The sequence below is a fragment of the Paroedura picta genome, chromosome 3 (genome assembly GCF_049243985.1).
Source record: "Paroedura picta isolate Pp20150507F chromosome 3, Ppicta_v3.0, whole genome shotgun sequence".
NCBI lineage: Eukaryota > Metazoa > Chordata > Lepidosauria > Squamata > Gekkonidae > Paroedura > Paroedura picta.
In genome coordinates this window covers 14,602,101-14,626,247 of record NC_135371.1, presented here as the reverse complement: position 1 = coordinate 14,626,247, position 24,147 = coordinate 14,602,101, and the positions used below count along the sequence as shown (strand labels likewise).

Below are 24,147 nucleotides of genomic sequence, written 5' to 3'. Positions count from 1 at the left end.
CCCTCTAGCAACCTGTCCTCTTCCTGTCTTCAGATGCTGCTGCTCCTAGGGCTGTGTTTGCTGGTGATATTACAAGCTGGGGACGGGGCCTTCCACCTGAACATCACTGAAGGTAAGACACTTCTCCGCACAGCTGGTCCTTAACGCTGGAGATCGAACACATAAAATGGACATTTTTAAAGATTGTCCTTCCTAGTTTATGGGCTCCCAACCTTTCTGACCTGCAGGCACCTCTTGAATTTGTGACAGCATCAACTGTAGCCTTTTGGAACTAGGGATGTTGTCACACAGAAACTGTGTCCCTAGTTACAGCATATTTAGTTCCTTCATACTGCAATTTGATTTTTGCACTGAAATAGAGTCTGGTGTTTCTTAAGGAATTCACCATTATGGTTCTCAATAGAGTTGCTTGATTTGAATTGAAGATGGTTTTTCCCCCAAAACATTTTCGATATATTCTACAAGAAATTTCATCTTGAAAAATGCTTCATTGATAACAGTTGTTCGTCTTACTCTTTATTGTACTTCGCACATTAAAATTTTGCCTTTATATGAGCTTTCGGCGCTGTGTATTCCTACTTCAATCGTGACCTTTGGAATCCTGACAAAGCACGGAGAGCACGGCCACAAAATGGCTGCCACAAAATGGCTACTTCAGGAGGTAGAGCCAGCTACAAAATGGTTGCTTCAGCTTACCTTCAGCCACACAATGAAGGTCCTGGTGTTGGGGTGGCAGCTGCTGCGAAAGCAACACATTAAAAAACCAGAACAGCCAATCAGAAGTCTTGCAGAACAGAAGCCCTACTTTGCTTTACCCACTTCTAAAAACATTTGTTGGGTACCAGAAAAGGTGTTGGTGGGTGTTGTTTATTTATTTATTTTTATTTTGAGATTTCTAAACCATCCCCTCTCCAAAACTGGTCCCCACATTGGGGACCCCTATCTTATATCATTCCAGATCAAATCACAAACTAAGGACCAAACAACACATGTTTCCTCCATGGATGTCCCCGGGTTAGGGGCCAGGTATGCTCTGAAGTTCCATATTTCCTAGGGACATGCTGATCACATTCAGAAAGAGCTTTTGACCTCCCATTGTGACATTTCCACAATCTGAAATGGCTCAGAGGGATGTTGGTTGCTCCATTGGGAGGCTATACATGCAAGGAGGCACAACACATTACATGTCTGCCGTGGAACAAACAATGTACCACACAGGCCCTTTCAGGTCAGGAAGAACGCACAGGAGGAGTGTCCGTCCTAAGCCCCTCTCTCTCTGCATCCCATGGTCCCAATCCAAATTGAGCCCATGTGCTGATCTTATACCCAGCCTCAACCAAACACCTGGCGGAAGAGGCCTCCAGGACCACCTCAACTTCAAAGGCCCCTTGGAAGAGAAAAGCCTGCTGTAATTTCTGAAATCTAGAGAGGCCAGGCGTACCTCCCAGGGGCCTGGGACCATCAGCAGATTCCGACCCGTAGAGCGAAGCACCCTGCAGGGGGCACAAGGTTAAATGGCTTGTTTATTTAAGACCAACATCAGAATACATCACAGTTCAGACCGTACACAGAGAGAGAGAGAGTTTGGTGACCACTCAAAAACAACAACAATAACACAGTAATTAAAAGTCTAAAAGTTTTCTTTAAAATTTTTAGAAATATAAGTAATTAAAGAAAATTAAAGAAAAATCTAAGATTTGACTAGATAAACCAATCTAAAATCTGTATAAAAATGGTACTTATTTAACCATATTTAACCTCCATTGGTGCTGCGTATCTTAATGGCAGCAGCACAAAATTTAGCAATGCAGATGGTTGAATGGCTTCCTCCAGCACTTAGCAGCTTCTTTTATCATTTCCCTTGTCAGCTGGCCTGTCTCGGTCGATGTTTATATGCGTGCGTGTGCGTACCTGCCAACAGAAGTTCCATTTCATAATTCGGATGAAGTAGACTCTAGTCTTCAAAAGTTTCTGCCACCAGAAAGCTGTTAGTCTCCTTTTCGTTCCGGATCATTATTCGGCTTTCGAACTAGTTTCCGGGAGCAGCAAATGAAAATATCTTGCTGGATATTGCACCACTGTGTGTAGTGCTTCTTCTGTTCTTAAAAAGGGCACCAGTCGTCCCATGCAGGACAGCATGGGATCGAGTTGCCGTTGACTCATGACAACCCACCCACGGGGTACTCCAGGCAAGAGCCAAGCAGGAGTGGCTCGTCATTGGGAAGAGCCTCTGTTCAGCATGCAGAAGGTCCCAGGTTCAATCCTAGGCATCTCCAGTTACAAAGGGTCTAACAGGAGGTTGTGGGGGAAGACTCCAGCCTAACTCCCTGGAGAGTTGCTGCCTGTCTGAGCAGACAAGACTGACCTCAATAGACAATGGGCTGATTCCGTATAAGGCAGCCTCCTATGTCCAAGTAGCTTGCCATTGCCTTCTTCTGCAGAGCAACCCTCTTTGGTCTCCTTTGTAAGTACTGAGCATGGCCAGTTCTTTATCTCCCAAGCTGTCACCACTCCAGGCTATGTTGGCCTACCTAATTGTTCAGTTATAAAGTTCCATCCTCAGGGGGGAAAGGTACCAAATTCCATACCTGTGAGCACTGTCTCACACACATACAACCCTTGATTGTGCTCAAGACCAATCATTCTCCACTGGCTTGGCTTGCCCACATAGGAGAATCCACTTGTAAGTAACTGCTGTACTGCAAAGACAGCCCAATACCCAACTGGGATGGCTGATCAGTATGTTCGTTGGTGTCGTTGTTGTTTGTGTGTGTGTGTGTGTGTGTGTGTGTGGGTGCCAACAGCCTGTCTAGGACAGGGATATCTTTGTAGCTTCCGTTGCGTTTATGCTGGAAACGAGTTAGCTGCTTTGTTGGTAGAAGAAAATGTTGCCATTGAGCAGTGTTTATTCAAGATAAAGGAATATTTATAGGCACTTAGCAGCACGGAGGACCTCTGAGCTCTGCAGCTGTGGATTCACCTGCTTTTTCTACCTCTGAGATGGAGTGTGCTGGATTAGGAATGACTGATGAGGCCTTGGCAATGGCCCTTGGTGCAAAATTGCATAAGATACAGGTGATCAAGGCCCCCCAAGTGTCACTGAACTGTACAAAGCAGTGGTCGCCCCTCCCCAATTGTGTCTTAGAGCCATGGCATTGGGGAGGGAGGGAATTTGACTGAAAATGCTCTCACCCGCTCAGACTGCTTGATCAGGGGGAAAAAGAATACAAGTATGATTTAGGGCCCTGTCTTTCTTCTGGGTGGGTGGGGATATTTGATTGGGGAAAGAGAAACAAAGGGCATCCTCCCTTTCCCCAACACCCAAGACCCAATCCATTGGTTGTAGAAAGCATCATCAAGTTACAGCTGACTTATGGCAATGCCATAGGGTTTCAAGGCAATAGACATTCAGAAGTGGTTTGCCATTGCCAGTTTTCAGAGTAGCAACCCTGGACTTCCTCAGAGGTCTCTCACCCAAAGACTAACCAAGGTCAACCTGTGCTTAGCTTCCAAGATCTGACAAGATTAGGTTCACCTTGGCCATTCAGGTCAGGGCCTCCAACCCATTACACCTTCCCAGTTAGTTCTGCAGATGCAGGAGAATTCTGTCATAGATTCCCTTCGTCACATGGCATATGGCTGTTGCAGGGTGGTCTCAGCATTACTGTTTTCATGTGTTTGTGTGAGGGGTGTTATAAGGGGGAAATGAGCAGCTCCCCATCCTTGTTCCTTGAAGGGTGAAATGTAGGGAATCCTGCAAACTTCCAGTTTGTCCCGCATGCTTTTTAATGTCCATATGAAACTGCTGGGAGAGGCCGCCTGAAGATCTGGCTCCACATCTCCACTTTTCTTTTTCGGCAGAGTCAAGTGAAGCAAAGGGCATTCAGAATGCAGGCCTAGAGGTGGGAACAGGCAGGACAAGGACCAATGAATGGAAACTGTATCCAGATAAAGTAGGGGTGTTATTGGACGGTTATAGGACCAGACTCTGATTCGTGGTTACACTGAAGAGCGTAAGAACAGCCCAGCTGGATCAGCCATCGAGTCCAGCATCCCATCTCATACAGTGGCCAACCAGTTCTTTGGGATGACCAACAACTGGGCATAGAAGCCAGGGCCATGTTGCCTCTGGGCTTTGGGATTCAGGGGATTAGTGCCTTCAAATGTGGAGGTTCCCTTCAGTCACCATGGCTAGTAGCCATTGGAAGACTTTTTAAAAAATTTATATTTATATACCGCCACTCTCAGATGTCTCGCAGCGGTTTACAAATCAGTAAAGTCCCCTAAATACAAAAATATTTAATCAAATGAAATACAAAAATACAAAAATCCCCTAAATACAAAAATGGCTTAATACAGAAATATAATATAGCATAACAAGATGGCGAACAATAGAATAAAAAACCTCTCCCCCATTCAGCATGGGTCAATAACTCTCTCTCCCTAGGAGTGAGAAACCTAGTTGACCTCAATTTAGAGATCTTCAGATGGTAACACGGGGTACCGCCCTGGGTGGAGTCTGCATGGAGCTTTTATTCCAATCCCAGTTTGATTCAGTTCCTGCCATCTCCACTGAATGCAATTTCCATTTTGATTTTGTCTGATTTAAATTTTCCCTCTGCAACAAGCATGATCGATCCAGAGAGACCCTACTTTTATCCTGCAATATCCTGGAGTAGTTTTAACCCTCAGTATTTGGAGAGTCAGATTGAGAAAGCATGAGAAAACATGAGGAGCTCTTGCTGCTTCAAATTTGTTCCTGAACTCCATGGTAAAGAAGCCCTGATTGGCCAAGGCTGCCCAGGTGGCAAGCTTGCCTTAAAGGGGAAGCCCCTAATTTCTCTCAGCAGAAGCTCCCAGAAGCCCTAATTTCTGTTGGTAGCGATTTGCCTCTTGTTTCCCCCCCCCTCCTCTGCTGTCCCCAACCCTCTCCCCCCTCCCTTCAAGAAAACAAAGAAAGAGGCTTCAGCTGTGCTTGACTCCCCCCTCCCCTTCTGAACTACCCTAACCATGATTAGAACACTTTTTTGTTTCAATGAGCGGGGGAGAGGAAGACCCGAGTTCAAATCAATCTAGATTCAGCAGGACCCACAACTGAATAAACAAAGTAAGTGCAGATTCAGCCCTGGCCTCAACCAAATGCCTGGCCGAAGAGCTCCATCTTGCAGGCCCTCCAGATGTCTATCTAATCCCCTTTTAAAGATATTTAGTCCTGTGGCCATCACAACATCCTCTGGCAGTGCATTCTACATTTGAATATCTTCTCCAGTTGCCAGTGTAGGGCAGTGGCCGGAGGCTCTGAGAGACCCACATTCAAATCCCCATTTTGCCACGAGGCTGACTAGGTGGCCTTGGCTTAATCCCACACTCTCAGCCTAACCTACTTCTGTGCTAGTTCGTGGTGGCAAAAACTAAACAGGAGCACAGCCGCAGCTTAAAGCCCATTTCTTTTTCTTTTGAATCTTTTATGCCACCTCTCTTGGGAACCTGACCAAGGCAGCTTACAAAGTAAACATAATACACCAAAAAAAAAAAAACTCAAAAGTTGTTTATTAAAATCCAGCATTAGAAGCCCCGCCTGATTGTGAAAATGTAGGTCATTGAGCAGCTTAAAATGAATAATAGCTTTCAGGCTAAAAGCATGCTATAAAGATGGCGTTAAGAGCCAGGGCAAACGGCCAGGGTTTGGCCTAGTGCCAAGAGAGAGTTACATATGTGCCCTGTGAGCCCCAAGGGGAAGGGCATTCATTCCACAGGTGTGGTGCTACCACTGAAGACCTCAAAAGTTGGGGGCACAGAGAGTAGGACTGTGAGGAGCATCTTAGCTGCTGAGGTGGATAATATGGGAGAAGGTGAACCTTAACGTACTTTGGCCCCAAACCATTTTGGACTTTAAAGGTGGAAAACAGAATTTTGGATTGTATTTGGAAACAAACAGGTGGCCAGTGTGATCATTCAGCACCAGGATGATACAGTCCCAGCCCCCTGGCAATAGACTGGCTGTCGCATTTTGAACCATCTAAGATTTGTGGACCAACTTCAAACACAGTCCCACACAGAGTGCATTACAGCAATCTACTCCGGATGTAGGGTTGCCAGGCAACTGGCAGAGGGAGGAGGGTGCTAACCATGGGGGGGGGACCAATAGCTGGAAGCGCTGTCATCATGTCGGGGTGATGCTCTAGCACAGGGGTAGTCAAACTGAGGCCCTTCAGATGTCCATGGACTACAATTCCCATGAGCCCCTGCCAGCAAACGCTGGCAGGGGCTCATGGGAATTGTAGTCCATGGACATCTGGAGGGCAAGTCTAGCATTTGACTGGAACTTCTAGGAGTGCTAGATCATCACCCCAGCATGATATTGTGCTTCTGGGTCGCATTAGAAGTGACATCATCACACACCAATCGCCACATCACCTTATTTGGCTGGCCTGCGGACGGCTGAATGTTGGCAGGCAGCAGCCCAGATTACTGGGCAATCCTACCTGGGTGTAATCTGAGCATGCACCAGTGTGGCCAGATCATGCTTTCTGAGGAACAGCTCTTGGTGGCATAGCAGCCAAAGCTGCTCAAAGACACTATGTGCCACAGAGGAAGCCTCCCATGGGAGGCCAGGATCTAGCAATGCCCCTAAGCCAAGTGCAACCCCTTCCAGGACTGGTTGACTCTGTAATCCCCAAGCAGCTATGTCACTGGGCAACAGTCATGGTGGGACTGAGATTTGGTCGACCGGCCTTCGTACATCCCATTGTCATCTCTGGGCCCCTGTGACGGACCTCTGCAGACTCACCTGACTCAGCTGTTAGACATTAGAGATGGGTGTCAAGCACATATTGGTGGTGAACTCATGTAGATACTGAACAGCATGGGGGGGCAAGACGGAACCCTACAGGGATCCATAGCATAAACAACACAGGACTGAGCAACAGCCTCTCAGCATCCCCAACTTGTGTGGGCCAACCAAGGAAGAGTAGGGCCACAGAAACACAGTTCCCCTGTGGGGATAACACAGATCAGAGGATAATGGTGGGCCTGGAGGGGGTGGGGAGGGGAGGGGCTCTGGCCATTTAAACCTTTGCCACCCAAGGCTCCTCTCACATCAGGGAAGGGGAACTGGGTGTAGGCTTTGACCATGGCTTCCCCGACACCATTTAGAAGTGTTTGACCCAATGGGCTAGGTGATACTTAAAGATTTATTCAGGACTTGTCATAGAGATTAACACATTATACACAATTAAGTCACTGAGGAAGAATAATTTTTTCTGAAAATGAGACATCCACCGGGAATTGTTCTGGCGATTATAATTTCTACTAGGAGCCAAGCCCGTTGCATTCAGGAATACAACGGGCGCTAAATTGTGGTGGGGTGGAAGAACTCTGGAGATGGCCTCTCCCTCCCCCCAGAACCTGGAAAGGCTGCAGGCTGGAGGCCCCCAGGCAGGGAACTCACCGCAGGTGCAGCTCTCATGCAGCAGTGATCTGCAGCCTCCGAGCCTCGGAGGGAAGTGGAAGGAGGAGGGGGTAGTCAGGGGTGGGGGAAGGAAGGCAATTGGTTGGCCGCTGGACAGACAGTCAAGCCGGTTGGAGGAGGAGGCACTCAGGGCGGAGCAGCCGCCCTGAGTGGTTGTTAAGCACTGAGTGGCACTTAAGCCATGAAACACGCTCCTCCTCCAAGCCCTTACCAGAAATATTAAATGGAACAAATTACAACTTAAACTGTTTTCAAGCCAAGTCAGCTTGTCTTCTTCTTCATGGGGCTACCCTTATTTGGGCAGGTGATCTGGCACCCCCCAAAAAGGCCAGTGATGATCCTGGAGGGGTGTGGAGGGGCTCTGGCCATTTAAGTTTTGCCACCCAAGGTTCCTCTCACTTCTGGGGGGAGGGGTGGGCTGGCAGGGATGCATGGCCAGCTGGTACCTGGAAGCCTGAAAAATATTTCAGTGGTACCTCGATGGTCAAAAGGTTGGAAAAGGCTGGTCTACAGGGTACCCTCCCTGTCCGTGAAATCCAGGGATGATTTCTTCAGCAGGAATCTCAGGATCGCCTCTTTCAAGGTGGGCAGAACGACACCCTCTCTCTGAAAGGTGTCTGTTACCTCCAGGACCTGCTCAACCAAGGCAGCTGAGTATATTATCCGCAGCCAAAAAAGGGGCAAGAGTGGAGGCCAGGTATGGTGGGCAACACACCGTGTGTGTCAGGCCTCCCCATCTGAAAGCCATCCGTGTGGCTACGACCAGACTGCATTGCAGCCTGACATTTTTTCCCAGCCTAAGTTTTTGTGAGTCAGAGCTCATTTCGTCAATCGCACGGAGCGTACATTGATTCAGCATTTATACTTAAAGCGACAGACAGCCGAAGGACAGGAAAGGGGAGGGGGGGGGGGAGAGATGTCACAAAGAGAAGCCAGTTTAAAACCAAATCCAATCAAAAGAATAGTCAGCGGGTGAGCATAGATAGGTTAAATGCGATTAACATCAAATCTAATCCAGGAAAGCCCAGGGTGATAATCTTCCAGAGCGTTCTGTGGCTGATCTAAAGGTCACTGTTCTCCTACAGAAGCAATTGAAAGGGAGAGAGAATCTAATGTGAAAATGCGGAATCAGGATTCATTAAGATGCTCAATGCTATTATCCATTCCCCCCCCCCAAATAAATCTGAACAAGGGTTTAGGATTTTTCACTCGTGGTAAGTGCTATTTTAGCATGACCCACCTTTTGCAAATACAAATATGTTTGACTAGCTTCTATACGGTCTCTATACGTCTCTAACTAGATCAGTTTATCAAGTCTCTCCCTGTACTCTCCTAGATTAGATTTGATGCTAATCCTATTTTATCTATCTGTCAACAGTTAGGAGAGCCCTCACCCTGTCTAAGCGATTTATTACTCTTCTGATTGGATCTTGCACTAAACTGGCCTCTTTTTAATGAGAGGAAACAGGGTGGGGGAGGGACAGGACATCATCCTCACATTTTTGGGGATGGGGGGAGGGATCGAAAATGTCGGATTTGCTAGTTATTCTTGCATTTTTTACTTCAGTAGAAATTAATTCTGAGTTGCGTTTCAGGAATGTTGTGGTGCTCGCACATAACATAGCGCAACCTCACGTAGCCAGGTGTAGAGACCTCACAAGTTTCTCTTGATTTTACCCGTAATAGCATTCACTTCTAGGAGGAAACGTTAACACTCAGAACCAGGACAATCGGCACTTACGCATTTTCATTTCCGTCCCTTATGTATTCCTATTGATTAGAGTTATTTTCTCTTTTCTGTGCATTATTTTAGAATCCTAGGCCTAGTCTGCACACAATAGATAATGCACTTTGAATGCACTTTAGAAGTAGATTTTCCTGTTCTGCACAGGAAAATCCATCTGCCAAAGCACATTGAAAGTGCATTATCCTATGTGTGCAGACTAGGCCCAAGAGTTGGAAGAGGCCCTACAGGCTATCTAGTCCAACCCCCAGCTCAAGGCAGGATCATTTTGCTCCCTCTAGTGGTCAATTCAGTATTGCACAGCTTTTTGCCAGGCATAAAAACCTGCAGGGAGCGTGAACAGAGAGGTAAGGATTGCTGTACCACATTATTTGGAAGCCTCTAGGCACTTGTGCATGAAAAAAAATTTCAGTTGAATAAGCTCCAGATTAATTGTCACACGTTTCTTGTAAGTATTGGGTACCTATGTAAACATGGTTGACATTATTCTGTGTTTCTTCTATTTTTGAATTTATGTTACGATTCTTAGGGTTCACTGAGGAAGCCGTCGTAAGCAAAACGCAGGCTTCAGGGGTTCCTCGTTTGGATTTTGGATTTTCCCCACTGGCATTCCTAGGGTTATACATCACTTTTGTAATGTTATGTTTGTTCTTTTAAAGCATGGGGTAAGCTTTCTCTGTGTTGTGTCAATTCTTATCAAGAAGTGTTGTCATTGCACAGTGTTTTTTTCCTCTTTTGTGCTGCAACAGCACACTGTGTGCCCCATTTTGTATCTTTAGACACACAGGGATGGCAGAGCTGTCTATGCCAACAAGGCTCCCACAGGATTTGACATGGCAATTTACTAGTAATGCAAACACACACACACCAGCGGCATCACATAAATACAGTTCCTTATTTTAGACCCTGTTGATGTCATCATTATGATGCCAAGAGAATTTTCTGTCCCTTTAATAGAGGCTTAATGTGTGTGGGGGAAAGTGAAGCTTTTCATGGTCTGCAGAGGAATAGCATTACCTGGTAAATAGCATCTATTAAGTCTCTGTTAAAGGGGCAGAACACCTTTTCTCCACCCTATCATTTTGACATATCAAACCACCCTACTTATCCTGCAGTTAGAAAAGACATGCAAATAGTTTTTTTTAAGGCCTCTCTTCCTGCATGGTTCCAATCTGACCCGGACTTCTGTTAGCCGTTTTAAAATGCAGTCATGGATCATTCAGAGTCCCATCTGTTCTAACCTGCAATTGAGTCCCAGCATGTGGACCAAGATTTAGAACTTTCTATATTGTTATTAGAGCCTCTTATGGCGCAGAGCAGTAAGGCAGCAGACAGGCAGTCTGAAGCTCTGCCCATTAGGCTGGGAGTTCGGTCCCAGCAGCCGCTCATGGTTGACTCAGCCTTCCATCCTTCCGAGGTCGGTGAAATGAGTACCCAGCTTGCTGGGGAGTAAAAATGTAATGACTGGGGAAGACACTGGCAAACCACCCTGTATTGAGTCTGCCATGAAAACGCTGGAGGGTGTCACCCCAAGGGTCAGACATGACCAGGTGCTTGCACAGGGGATACCTTTACCTTTATATTGTTATTAATAATAATAGTCATATTTTGTAGCAGCCCATGATGTAATGGATAAAGTGAAGAGTTAGGATCACCCCACTGTGCCATGGACGTTTGCTGGGTGACCCAGGGCCAGTCATACTCTCAGCCTAACCTCCCTCACAGGGTTGTTGTGAGGATAACACAGGTCAGAGGATAGATTCAAGTGGGTTTGAAGCAACAGAACAAAATGTTGAGTGCCCCTGGATCAAACTTTGTTCTATGGCCAGAGGCAAAATCTATACACTTCTTTGGATCCTCACTGGGACAAAAGATGGGGTATAAACGGGAAACACCAGTAGTTATGATGAGGAGTGTTTAGAAAGGGAATGTTTATAAAGGCTACTGAGGAATTCCACACCTTTAAGGCTGATGGTGGAGAAACTGAAATTGTTCCAGGTTTTCTGTTCCTTGGCTCCATTCTCAGCCAAAAGGGAGACTACAAGCAAGAAATCAGAATGTTTTTGAGGCTGGGAAGGGTGGCCATGATTATATAGTGTCAGGATGTGTCACTGGCAGCCATGAGCAATATAATTCATATTCCCTATTACTATGCATGGATCTGAAAGGTGGACAATGAAGGAGGCTGACAGGAAGAGCAGAATTTCATGTGAAATTATGTGTCGCAGGACAGTGTTACGGATGCCATGGACCGGGGGTAGTCAAACTGCGGCCCTGCAGATGTCCATGGCCTACAATTCCCACGAGCCCCTGCCAGCAGGGGCTCATGGGAATTGTAGTCCATGGACATCTGGAGGGACGCAGTTTGACTACCCCTGCCATGGACTGTTCAAAAGACAATAAGTGGACTCTCGATGAAATCAAGCCTGAATTCTCCCTAGAAGCTCAAATGACTAAACTGAGGCTATCATACTTTGGTCACATGATGAGGACACAAGAACCACTGGAAAAGTTGAAGACAACAGGAAAAGAGGAAGGTGGATTTGACTCAGTGAAGGGAAGCTACAGCCCTTAGTTTGCAAGCCCCGAGCAAGGCTCTAAATGACAGGATGTTTTGAAGGTCATTAATGCATAGGGTTGCACTCGTACACGCACAGAGGCATGTACTGTGTGCACTGTTCTGGTTCGGCCTCACTTGGAGTACTGTGTGCAGTTTTAGGCACCCCAGTTGAAGAGGGATGTAGACAAACTGGAGCATGTCCAGAGGAGGGCAACAAAGATGGTGAGGGGTTTGGAGACCAAGATGTATGAGGAAAGGTTAGGGAATCTTGGTCTGTTTAGCCTGGAGAGGAGACGACTGAGAGGGGATCTGATAACCAAAAAGGTGCCATATAGAGGATGGAGGAGTTGTTCTCTCTTGCCCTGGAGGGACGGACCAGAATCAATGGGATGAAATTAAACAGTTGGAAGAATTTCCTGACAGAGCGGTTTCTCAGTGGAACAGGGTCCCTCAGGAGGTGGTGGGTTCTCCATCTTTGGAGAGTTTTAAACAGAGGCTGAATAGCCATCTGACGGAGAGCCTGATTCTGTGAAGGTTCAAGGGGGTGGCAGGTTACAGTAGATGAGCGATAGAGTTGTGAGTGTCCTGCATTGTGTGAGGGGTTGGACTAGATGACCCTGGAGGTCCCTTCCAACTCTATGATTTTATGATTCTATGCACACACTCTCTCTCTCACGTACACACATACACACACATAAGAGATGACAAAAGATATAGAAAGACAGGTGGACTGAAAGGCACAACAAAATATAAAATTATACAGTATTTTAAGATACCTTGTATAAATGCTAGTCAGAATGAACACATCCGGCTATGAATAAGCTATCCATATTCATAAACCAAATCAAGAATAATGCAATAAAGAAATGTAATGAAATGCAGTTCATTTTTGATGCAAAGGCAGGAAAGGGAGAGGGGGAAGGGAGGGAAGTTGTTCTCTCTCTTCGGCTACAGTTTTGCTGGGTTGCCATCCTTTTCATTCTGGCAGGGCTGCGATGCTGCTCAGAGTTTACTTTGAACATTTTTATTCCATCTTTCTGTGTGAGGAGCTCGAAGCAGCACGCACGCTGTGCTCACAACAACCCTGCGAGGTAGGCTTGTCCAAAAAAGAATGACTGGCGTAAAGTCATTCTGCAAGTCAGCTTCTATGGGAGGGTGGAGCTTGGGTCTGTGCAGTTCTCACGCGGCACTCTAATCACTATGCCACCCCCTGGACCCAACACAGCCTACAACAAAGCAGACAGGGAGTACCTGGAGATCTCTTACTATCACCAGGCGATAGAGGTCAGTTTATCTTGAAAAAAATGGCCGTAGACTATGGCACTGGCTGCCCCCACTGAAATCCTTCCCCAAACTCCACCCTCCTCAGACTCCTCCCCCCAAATCTCCAGGCATTTCCCAAGCCTAAAATGCGATAGGCAGAATTCAACAGATGAAGCGATCACCATCTCTGTATCAGATTGTGTAATCTCTGTCTATTACATAGGCCTCAGGATGCAAGGGGACGGGGAGCTGCTCTGCCTTTAAGTGAGCTTTGGTATGCAAAAATAGGCAGGTGGAATTTTTTTGTGGCATGCAGTTAACCATCATCCCTTGCAGACTGGGACATATTCAAACACTACAGGTGTGCCGACTTGTTGGTGTGTAGCCGTGGAACAAGATTGGAGTTCCAGTGGCACCTTTAAGACCAACACAGTTTGATTCTGCGTACAAGCTTTCATGTGCATGCCACAGTCTTCAGATATGCATACCACTACCATTCAGTGCTCACATCTGTTGTATTAGGCTGCATGCTAACCTGCTGCCTTTCACAGGTTTTGCCAATTGCCTTAACCAATCTTAGCTTTATTTGGCCATTCCTGGCAGCATCCTCCTGCATCTCATGGTTGGTGACTCTGTTTCAATGTCTCTGAGGAAGTGTGCATGCACATGGAAGTTTGTCCCTTCAAGAAAACTGTGTTGGTCTCAAAGGTGTCCCTGGATTCCAGCTTTGTTCTACCATCTTTGTATGCTAAGCATGGGAGCACTGCCAGGAAAAAAGGAGCTACTTTAGTTGATAAAGGGCAATACTAGATTTTTGGCAGAGAACTGGGTCCAGAAAGCTGCTTCTTCAAAGCCCTGAAAAGAATCAGGGAAATGAAGCTGTTTAAAGGGGAAAGAAGAAGAGCTGGTTTTTATACCCTGCTTTACACAGGCCAAAGGAGGAACAACAGTGGCGGCGCAAGGGATGATGGTTAACTGCATGCCACTGTTGCTGCTCTTCCTGAAGGCGCCCACCGATTTATATATAATATATAACCAATTTATATGCAATCATGAACAATGGATCTTTGCGCCATTGGTCAGTTTTGGTTTAATTTCTGTGAAAGAACACCTGCATAATTTTATGATTGGGAGTCACCACAACCACTGGTCTAAAGCCTTGCTTCTGCTTACACAAAGTTCACTGTGGAGCTGGCACTCTGCTCAGAGGACGTCCCGCTGGCATGAAGTGACTTCCGGATCGTTGCCAGCCCCTGGTTTGCATAGGCCAACGTGGCCAGTAGGGGAGGGGACGTGTTCTGGAGTGGAGAACAGCCTCCATAATGGGAAATGGAAAGGCTTAGGACCCAAGGTTACAATTCTGTCAACTGCATAGTCATTGCAGAGCACCGGGGTCAAAATGACCCCAACACCTTCTGAGCGTACACACTACAATTTTTAAAACAAACAACCAAGGGAGAGGCAAGACATATGGCAGGGCGACTGACCTCCTTAAAGCCGAACAATCCCGAAAGCAAAGCCTTATCCACCCACCTTCTCTTTGTTTTCTCTGACCCCGTGAGAATGGGAAGCAACCAGGAGCGGAACATTTGACTTTATCGTATTTAAAATATTTCTCCTCCACACAAACACACACACAAATACACACACAAACACACACGCACATACACACACTTTTCTCCTTGAAAGGACCGGAGGTACAACACAACTGGGGGGGGGGAAGGGGCGGGAAAGCCGCAATAACAAAAAATACAGCGCTGAAATAACAATTCCCTTAAAACAACCTACACTCTGTGCAAGAACCAAAAGAATGACGGCCACCTCCAGAACCCAGGGCTCCTCGCAAATGTCTGCTCCATCTAGGCGCGCTCCAAACCTCTCCTGAACGGTTTTGTGCCATTTCCTGAATACCAGGAGAGAAACAGCCTTTCTCGCGGCCCTTTATGCGACGCCCTTGGTTCCTTGCCTCTCTCTCCAAAGCACCAATTTGTTTGCTCTTGAATCACGCTGAGATATTGCATTTGATAAGGTCATATGTTTGTCTCATATTCCACACGGCAGCAATTGCAGGCTCCATTCCCTCGGAGGCCAGAGCTTTCCCAGCCTGGACAAAAGCAGAGCCGCGGTGGCAGAAATCGGCACACACACATGTTTGGGGATAAATGCCTTTAACGAATACGGCCAATGCATCAGGCAGCTTGTTGCCTCTTTGTCTCCAAACGAAGCCCCCTTGAATGCTGGTTAATTACACCGCAGGCTTCTTTGAGCCGTTTGCCTTCCTCTTGTGGCGAACGTAATTGTCAGCTGCAGTGGCTCGAACAACGGGCTTTCTCCATCCTGCCCTGTTTGTGAGCTTCCCTGGGGCTTGGCGTGGTTGAAGGCCAAGGGCCAGCTTGGAGTGGAAGTCCCGGCAGCTGCAGCAAGACATTTCTAAGATGAATTCCAGCGTCCTTTTGGATGAGGGTGTTTTTCACTTGCATGTATTTATTTGCTTTGCTCATTTTCCAGGTCACGCCAACCCTAGGGCTTTTCAGATGTAAATGTATTATCTTAATTGCCCCGATCCAGTTTAAGAAGCCATGTGCCTAAGTAATGGAGTTGCCAACCTCCAGGTGGGTGCCAAACAGAGAGAGGCCACACAGTGCCGATGATGGAGAAAAGAAAAATACAACTGCGTATCGCTGAGGACAAGGAACAAGTGAATTGAATTCCAAAGATGTTGTCTCTTGGTTCCTTCCGAGATTTGTTTTGATAGAAGATTCTCACAATTCAAATATAAACATTTCGATCAAACAGACCTTCATCGGTGTAGTCTTCTTTGCAATCATTTTTCACATTGACCATTCAAAATTCAGGTTACAAAGCACCTTCACAATTCCATGCACCATCTAACTCACATTCCTAAGAGAGCTGTGGACCTGTCCGTAACCCTTTATGGGAACATGGGTCAGATGGCACATGGAACTGTGAAGGTACTTTGTAACCTGGGTTTTGAATTGTCAATGTGAAAAAGAATTTTAAGAAAAATATACTGATGAGGGTCTATTTCAGCCTTTCTCAACCTTTTTACCATTGAAAAACCCCTGAAACATTCCTCAGGCTTCAAGAAACCCCAGAAGTGGCATGATCCTGCAGAATATGGTTGGGAAGCATAGCTGTGTACATGCCCACCTGGGGCCCCTTCCCTCCCCACCCCCTCCAGGCACATCATCAGCCATTGGGGCAGGTTGATATGACCCTACATGTTTAATAAATTTTAAAAATATATTAAAAAACAGTTAACTTACCCATTCGGGAAACCCTTCCAGGGCTGTCAAGAAACCTCAGGGTTTCACAAAACCCTGGTTAAGAAAAAATAGCTCTCAGAAGAAACAAAGAAACAACCTCCAGGTTGGTCTTCAGATTACAGAAATCCAATTGTATAATAATTTTGGCATTTGATATTTCTTTGTGGTTAGTTCATTCATCTCTTGCTGAATTTGCCACAAGGATCCCTGTTTCTTTTGTTATACTAAATTAAACCCTTGTTTTGTTATTTGTTATACTAAATTAAATCAAGGTCAGTGCAGTCTACTCAGCCTAGGAGTGGTTCTCCAGAGTCTCAGGTGGAGGTTTTTCACATCACCTACTGTCTGCTCCTTCTCACTGGAGATGTCAAGGACTGAGCCTAGAATAGTGTTGGCAAGTCACTCCTGGCTACCAGCAGGGGACATGGGAACAAAGTTGCCAGATCCCGGTGCAGAAACTACTGGGGATGGGGAGGGGGGTGGTGCCTGGGGAGGACAGGGGCCTTGGTGGGGTAGAACTTGGTGGAGTCCACCTCTAAAGCAGCGGTCCCCAACCTTTTTGTGGTCGAGGACCGCCTCCGGGGGTGGGGGAGAGCCCGCGGCCTGGGCGCCACACACAAACGGCATCTGCGAGCAAACGTGCATGCGCAGTTGACACGCATGCACGTTTTCACCAGCAGGGTCGCTAACGCACATGCGCAGTTGCCGCGCATGCACGTTTTCGCCAGCGGGGGCACAAATGTGCGTGCGCGGCTGCTCCACGCATGCGCGTTTGCGTGGCTCGTTTGCCGGCGGCCGTGCCTGCCTCTTCCCCCCACTGTCACAGAGAGAAGGAGGTGGTCAGGGGTGAGGGATGGAAGGTGATTGGCTGGCCACTGGACAGACAGGTAAGCTGGCTGGAGGAAAAGGCAGGGCACTCAGGGCCGGGACAGCTGCCCTGAGTGGGTATTAAGTGCTGAGTGGCACTTAAGCCATGAGACATGCTCCTCCTCCTAGGCCTTACTAGAAATATAATATGCGGAACAGATTTTTGACGGCATGCTTTATGGCAAGCTTTACAACACAAGCTTTACAACACAATTCAATGCATTGCTTTCAGGCAACTGTTTTCTTTTACGTGACAGAGGGCAAGTTAGCTTTCTGACCTCGCCAATCCCGATCAGAGCATGAATTTATTTATTCCCCCCTTAAAAAAAATAAGCACTAAGCAGAGTCCTGAGACAGTCGGTTCCATGAGTTAGCTGCGCATTACATGAAGAACTATTTTCTTTTATCAGTTCTGCAATCCGCAGCTCATCACCCTCACAGGGTGATCCTGAATCCTCATATTGCAGGGAAGGTTTTTGAAAAATCTGTCAGTCCACCCTGTACATATTTTTTTTTCAATATCTACAATCAGTCATCTTTATTCTTGTCTAGATGGCTGATGCAACTCATTGGCAGTCAATTAAAAAGCAGATTTGATCAATTAATTATTTGTTCAACCAACCATGCAACTAATTAGCTACATGTTCTTTATTGACAGCCCTGGCAATTACAGGGACTGCTGGTGTTTATATTTTCTGAGAGTTATCATTGCATTTTTGTCCCAGAAGCCATTGCAGCCAAGTGATAGAGTTTTTGGGTTTGTTGTTGTTCTTTGTTTCACTCAGAACAGCTTCTCTTAATTACAATAACACATCCTGAGCTCCATTTTGTGACTGATGGGGTCTGCTGACTAGGGTTTTTCCACCATGCACAGCAATATTGTTTTTCTGTCCACTCCCCTCCCCTCTTGGGCTTAGTTTTGCTTCATCTGCAGCTTGACTTCTAGGGGACAGAAAGCCTGCTCAGCACCGAACTTGTAATACACATTTGATTGGGAGGACCGGGGGGGGGGGGGAGTAGGGTGAGCAGCTTTGGGGTGGGAAATACCTGGAGATGTGGGGGGAGGAGCCTGAGGAGGGCAGGGTATGGAGAAGGGAGGGACCTCAGAAGAGTACAATGTCCTCAAGTCCACCTTACAAAATAGCCATTTTCCCCAGGTGAACTCATATCTGGAAGAAGGCATCCCTAGGTAAAAACATGTAGTTATGCCCTTTGCCTTGACCAGGATGGCCTGATTTTGTCAGATCTCAGAAGCTAAGCAGGATCACTGGCAATCTTCAAGCAAAGGTTGGATACACACTTTTCTTGGGTGCTTTAGGGCAGTGGTCCCCAACCTTTTTATCACCGGGGACCACTAAACGCTTGACAATTTTACTGAGGTCCTGTGGGGGGGGGGGTAGTTTACTCCTCTACTCTCAACCACTGCCCTAACGCTCTCTGATCGCTATGGTAATGTTTAAACATCCCTTCAAAATAAGATACAGACACGCCACAACAATGAACATAAGGAACATTTTATTTTCATGGAAATTTTAACTCATGACAATGACAAATCAATGGGAACCCTGAGCTTGTTTCTCTGTAAAGGGCCGGGGGGGGGGGGAGATGGCATCCTTCGCGGCCAACCTCCAATTAGTTGACGGACCACATGTGGTCTGTTGCCCACAGGTTGGGGATCACTACTTTAGGATGTTTTGGACTGATCCTGCGTTGAGCAGGGGGTTGGACTGGATGGCCTGTATGGCCCCTTCCAACTCTATGATTCTATGATTCTATCAGCTTAGAATTGATTCGTTCCTGATGGGAGACCATCAAGGGAAGTTAACCTTGCCAGCCCTCCAGGTGGGGGCTGAGATTCCTGCTATTACAATTTATCTCCAGAAAATGGAGCTATGTTCCCCTGGAGAAAATGGCTGCTTTGGAGGGTGAACTTGATGGCATTGTACCTTCTCCTCCCCAAACCCCTACCTCCCCAGGCTCTACCCTCAACATCTCCTGGTATTTTCCAACCCAAATTTGGCAACCCCACATGCAGACTACAATCAGTTTCTGAAGAGATGGACTATTATTTATTAATTGATTTGTTTGTTAGTTAGTTTGTTTATGGGTTTTTATTCCCGCCACTCATGGAACCAGCTCATGGCGGGCTACAATGGTCCATAATTTAACCCCTCCCCCAATAAAACCTCATTAAAATATCAAACCCAGGACCTAAAATTACAAAAAAGACACAATCTATCTTGATTAGATAGAAAGGAACTGTTCCAGACCACCCTTCTTGCTCCTGCCTCAAACTGATGGCCAGATTACCCCGTGGATTCTGACAACATGAGCCACACCCACCCCTCAGGAAGGGTCGCCAATCTCCAGATGGTGACTGGAGATTTCCTGGGCTTAAACTGATCTCCAGGGGTCAGGACTGTTCTCCACGTATTTCCCAATTCACAACTGGCAACTGTCACCCACGCACCAAACTGTATGTTGCTTCCCTGACCAACTATGATTCTCCTCAGTCATGTGGCAGTTACTGGGAGCTAAGTTCCTAAGTCTCAGTTCAGACTGGGACAATGGCACAGGAGGGAGAGAGTCAGCCTTCCCCCCTCTACCATTTTCCCAACTCCAAACAGATGTAAATTTGGCCTTCAGTTTACAACTTGCATTACAAATAAGGTTGCCAGCCAAGGGCTAGATTTGGGGGTGGAGCCAAGGGAGGCTGGAGTTTGAGAAGGGGAGGGGCCTTAGAGGGGTAGAATTCCATAGAGCCCACCCTCCAAAGACACCTGGGGAACTATGTACACGTGAAAGCTCATCTGTTCCACATAATATTTCTGGTAAGGCCTTGGAGGAGGAGCGTGTCTCATAGCTTAAGTGCTACTCAGCGCTTAACACCCACTCAGGGCAGCTGCCCCTGAGTGCCTCTTCCTCCAACCGGTTTGCCTGTCTGTCCAGCGGCCAGCCAGTCATCCCCACTCCTGACCACCCCCTCCTCCTTCCACTTCCCTCAGAGGCTCGGAGGCTGCAGATCCCTGCTGTGTGAGATCTGCCTCTGCTACAAAGTTACCTTCCCAGGAGCCTCCAGCCTGCAGCCTTTCCATGTCCTGGGGGAACGGGGAGGCCATTCACAGAGTTCTTCCACCACCATGCCAATCTAGCACCCATTGTATTCCTAAATGCAACCGGCTTGGCCCCTGGTACCTAGAATAGAGCATTGTAGGTCTTAAAGGTGCCACTGGACTCTAAATTTGTTCTGAAGATCAGCTGTAATACCGGAAGACTGGCATCTCGACAAATGCGGTCCCTGGCCATAGTGAGGAAAGGGAACCCCCATAGCTGGGCACAGCAGCCCACCAAATAGCAGTGGTAGGAGGCAGCAGTGGAGAAAGAATGCTCTACTTGTTGGCCCTCCAGGGCTACTGTTGACAGGTGCGTGACACAGGATGTTGGGAAAGGTAGTCCACCAATCTAACATTCTACGATCCACGTCAAGAAGAAAAGAAACAATTTCAAAACATCGCCCAGGTACGTGCTGCCTTGTGCATGAACTCAGCACCCGGGACTTGATTTTATCTCAAAGGAGGGAAGGATCACTCCTCAGAATATCAGCCGCTGAAATTTCATTTAGCTGCCTGTTTGTTATAACATGATCCGGAGACTGTCCTGAGGCTGCGCTGAGATCAAAAGGAATCAGGAATTCCTGGCTCACCTGGCTGTTCATCTGGAATAAGTGAGCTGCGTGTGTCAAACGTAGTAAGGTTGTTATCACTGCTGGGCGGAATCCACCATTCCATTACGCTGGCCTTGAAATGACCCAGGCGTGTCACTTATCAGGCAGGCAGCTGGCTTCTTTTGCTCCCAGGCGCAAGCAGGGCCATTTCAGGAGTCCGCTGTGCCAAAACACAGGTAGGAGATCTGTGATCAGATCGCTCAGTCTGTTATTTTTCTGTTAGTTCAAAGCAGCTGCGGGTGGCTGATTTGGTTCAGAAGGCCAAACTGAAGCAAGGAAAGTTGAGCCATTTCCACCGCATGGCTTCCCTAATTTGTGTGCCCTACCTGAGCACTTACAGTGCTGCCGGTCCTTTGGAGGAAAATGCAGGCACTATGGAGAATATAAACACACGAAGCTGCCCTATACTTAGGTTTGCCAGCTCAGGGCTGGGAAATATCTAGAGATTTTTGGGGTGGAGCATGAGGAGGGTGGAGTTTGAGGAGGGGAAGGGCTTCGTTGTCCACCTTCCAGAAGAAGAAGAGTTGTTTTTTTATACCCCGCTTTTCACTGCCCGCAGGAGTCTCAAAGCAACCCTCAATCGATTTCCCTTCCCCTCCCCACAGTAGACACCCTGTGTGGTTGGGGAGGCTAACTCTGACAAGACTGCTCTGTGAGAATATCTCTAACAAGATTGTGACTAGCCCAAAGCCACCCAACTGGCTGCATGTGGAGGAGCAGGGAATCAAACTCAGCTCACCAGATTAGAAGCTATTAACCCACACCTCCATGCTGGCTCTCTATAATGCCATAAAGTCCACCTTGGGGGACAGCTTGGTGTAGTGGTTAGGAGTGCGGACTTCTAATCTGGCGAGCCGGGTTTGATCCACAACCCCTCACACACACACACACATGCAGCCAGCTGGCTGATCTTGGGCTCGCCACAGCACTGATAAAGCTGTTCTGACTGAGCAGGAATCTCAGGGCTCTCTCAGCCTCACCTCCTTTACAGGGTGTCTGTTGTGGGGAGAGGAAAGGGAAGGCAAATGTAAGCCACTTTGAGACTCCTTTGAGACAACTCCTCCTCCTCCTCCTCCTCCTCCTCCTCCTCCTCCTCCTCCTCCTCCTCCTTCTTCTTCTTCTTCTTCTTCTTCTTCTTCTTCTTCTTCTTCTTCTTCTTCTTCTTCTTCTGTGTTCCCATTCTCTCGGTTGGAGAGCATTTGTAACCCCAGGAGATCTCCAGCCACCACCTGGGGGTTGGTGACCTTATCTATATTGAGTCAGACCATTGGACCATTGAGGTCAGTGTCATTTATCCTGGCAGTGAGGGTTACATCTAACGCAACGGTATCACTTTTGAGTTTTCACTCGGATGTGGTGTTGCTGTATCATGGGACACAGCTACCCGTCCTTTCTCTTGCTGCTCCGTTGAGCACCGGCAGGGACCAGCAGTGCTGGCGGGGTGTCTGTATTGCTTCTGACAACCCTACTTGCCTTGACTTCCAAGTCAACAGCGTCTCACTTGCAGTCCCCCTTTGAAACTTTTCAGCTGAAGGACTACAACTGCGACTAAGTTCATTATTGGATGGGCAGGGAGACTGAAAAGCTCGCCCACTGGTTTGCATTTTTAATATCCAATTTGTTTTGTTGTGCAGCCACAGCCCATAAGGGATTTGCGGCTATATCAGAATATGCATCACATTAGAGGATGCCCAAATAAAGGAGCCCTTGATCGTCTGGCTAACGTTACTGAGTCGTAGACTTGTATTTCTACAGGTACCTGCATTACTCCCCTCCCCACCCCCCAAGACATAACAACTCCAGCCTCTGGGCTGCTTCCCCAATTAAATGAGCCAACACCCCACCCCCCACCCACCCACCCCGCTTCCTATGTCTAATTTGAGGTTTTTTAAAAAAGATATTTTGGGCTGCCTGCAATTATATCAATAGGGCATTGTTTGCATCCCCCATTTTGTCATAGGGGAGTAACTCAAGGGGGAACGACTCAAATGTAATCTGCATGGCCATATTGGTAGGGATACAGGACTGCAGAAAAATCCATACACATAGACGGTTGGATGCAACCCAGGAGAACCTCCCATCATTCTTCAAATGGTTAAGGGCAGCCATTGTCTGTGTGTGCAGTATGGATTGGGGCTATGGTATATTGGAGCAAAAGGGGGTTTAAACTGTTTTATCCCGCACCATTTCATGCCCCCCTCACTTTATCATTCATTGGCGTTGGGGGGATGGGACTGGCTGCCATTGAAAACCTTTAACTATATTCTCCTTAGCGAATCTCCATTAATAACTTGGCTGGTGTGTTTTTGACTCTAGAATTGTCAGCTGGGAAATTCCTGACTATGTGGGGAGCGGAATCCGAGGAGGGCAGGGTTTAAGGAGGGGCTTAAATGGAGCTTAATACCAGAGACTCCGCCTTCCAAAACGGACATTTTCTTCAGGTGAACTGATCTCTGCCACCTGGAAATCAGTTGTAAAGCAGTGGGAGATCTCCAGCCAGCCCCTGGAGGTTGGCAACCGTATCTGACAGATTTAATTTCCAAACACTCTGCAGAGGTAGATTTACAAGCAAATATAGACAAGTGGGGCAGTTTGTATTGAATACAATAAGAGAAAGAATAAACCTACCCCAAGGCGACTATTGATGTTAGTAAAATTATTAAAGAATAAAATAAAGGCCAGGGTTCTTTGTTCTTGTTTGTTTAATATCGTGTAGGATCCAACCAGAACGGTTTCTAGGTATGTCCAGTTTTCAAATGGAAATTTTCTTCAATGGTTGTCTTTTAAATGTAAATATCATGAAAGGCCAAATTGGGAAATTCAACCTCTATTGAATAATAAAGCCTTTGGCTCTTCAATATGGGGATGCTAATAATACCAACTGCTAGATTTACATGCAGGGCATGGGGAATTTCTTTTTTACAGCTGTTCCTGAGGTTCCTTGCCAAGTCCTGATTTCTGCAGCCTTTATCCTGCCGTAAACTGATCCTGCGTGGAGCAGGGGGTTGGACTTGATGGCCTGTATAGCCCCTTCCAACACTATGGTTCTATGATAAGGTGACCAGATTGGCCCACTTTTGGAGGGACGTCTGGGATAAGGTGACCAGATTTTAACATTGGTAAAGCAACAAAAACTTTCATAGAATGCATAGAATGCAAAAATAGTATTGTAATATATATTTTTTCATTTTTTCATTTCAACATAAGTACAATTTGCCAGGTACCCCCAGA

The 24,147-nt window shown here is 46.9% G+C and overlaps 1 protein-coding gene across 1 annotated transcript in view; it reads left to right on the top strand.

Moving 5' to 3' along the window:
- GABBR1 (gamma-aminobutyric acid type B receptor subunit 1) overlaps window positions 1-24,147 on the top strand; it is a 154,253-nt gene that overhangs the window by 71,002 nt on the left and 59,104 nt on the right. Inside the window, exon 3 of the mRNA XM_077324812.1 lies at window positions 34-112. Within this exon, the coding sequence (XP_077180927.1) occupies window positions 34-112 (79 nt within the window). The remainder of the gene's footprint in view (window positions 1-33; window positions 113-24,147) is intronic.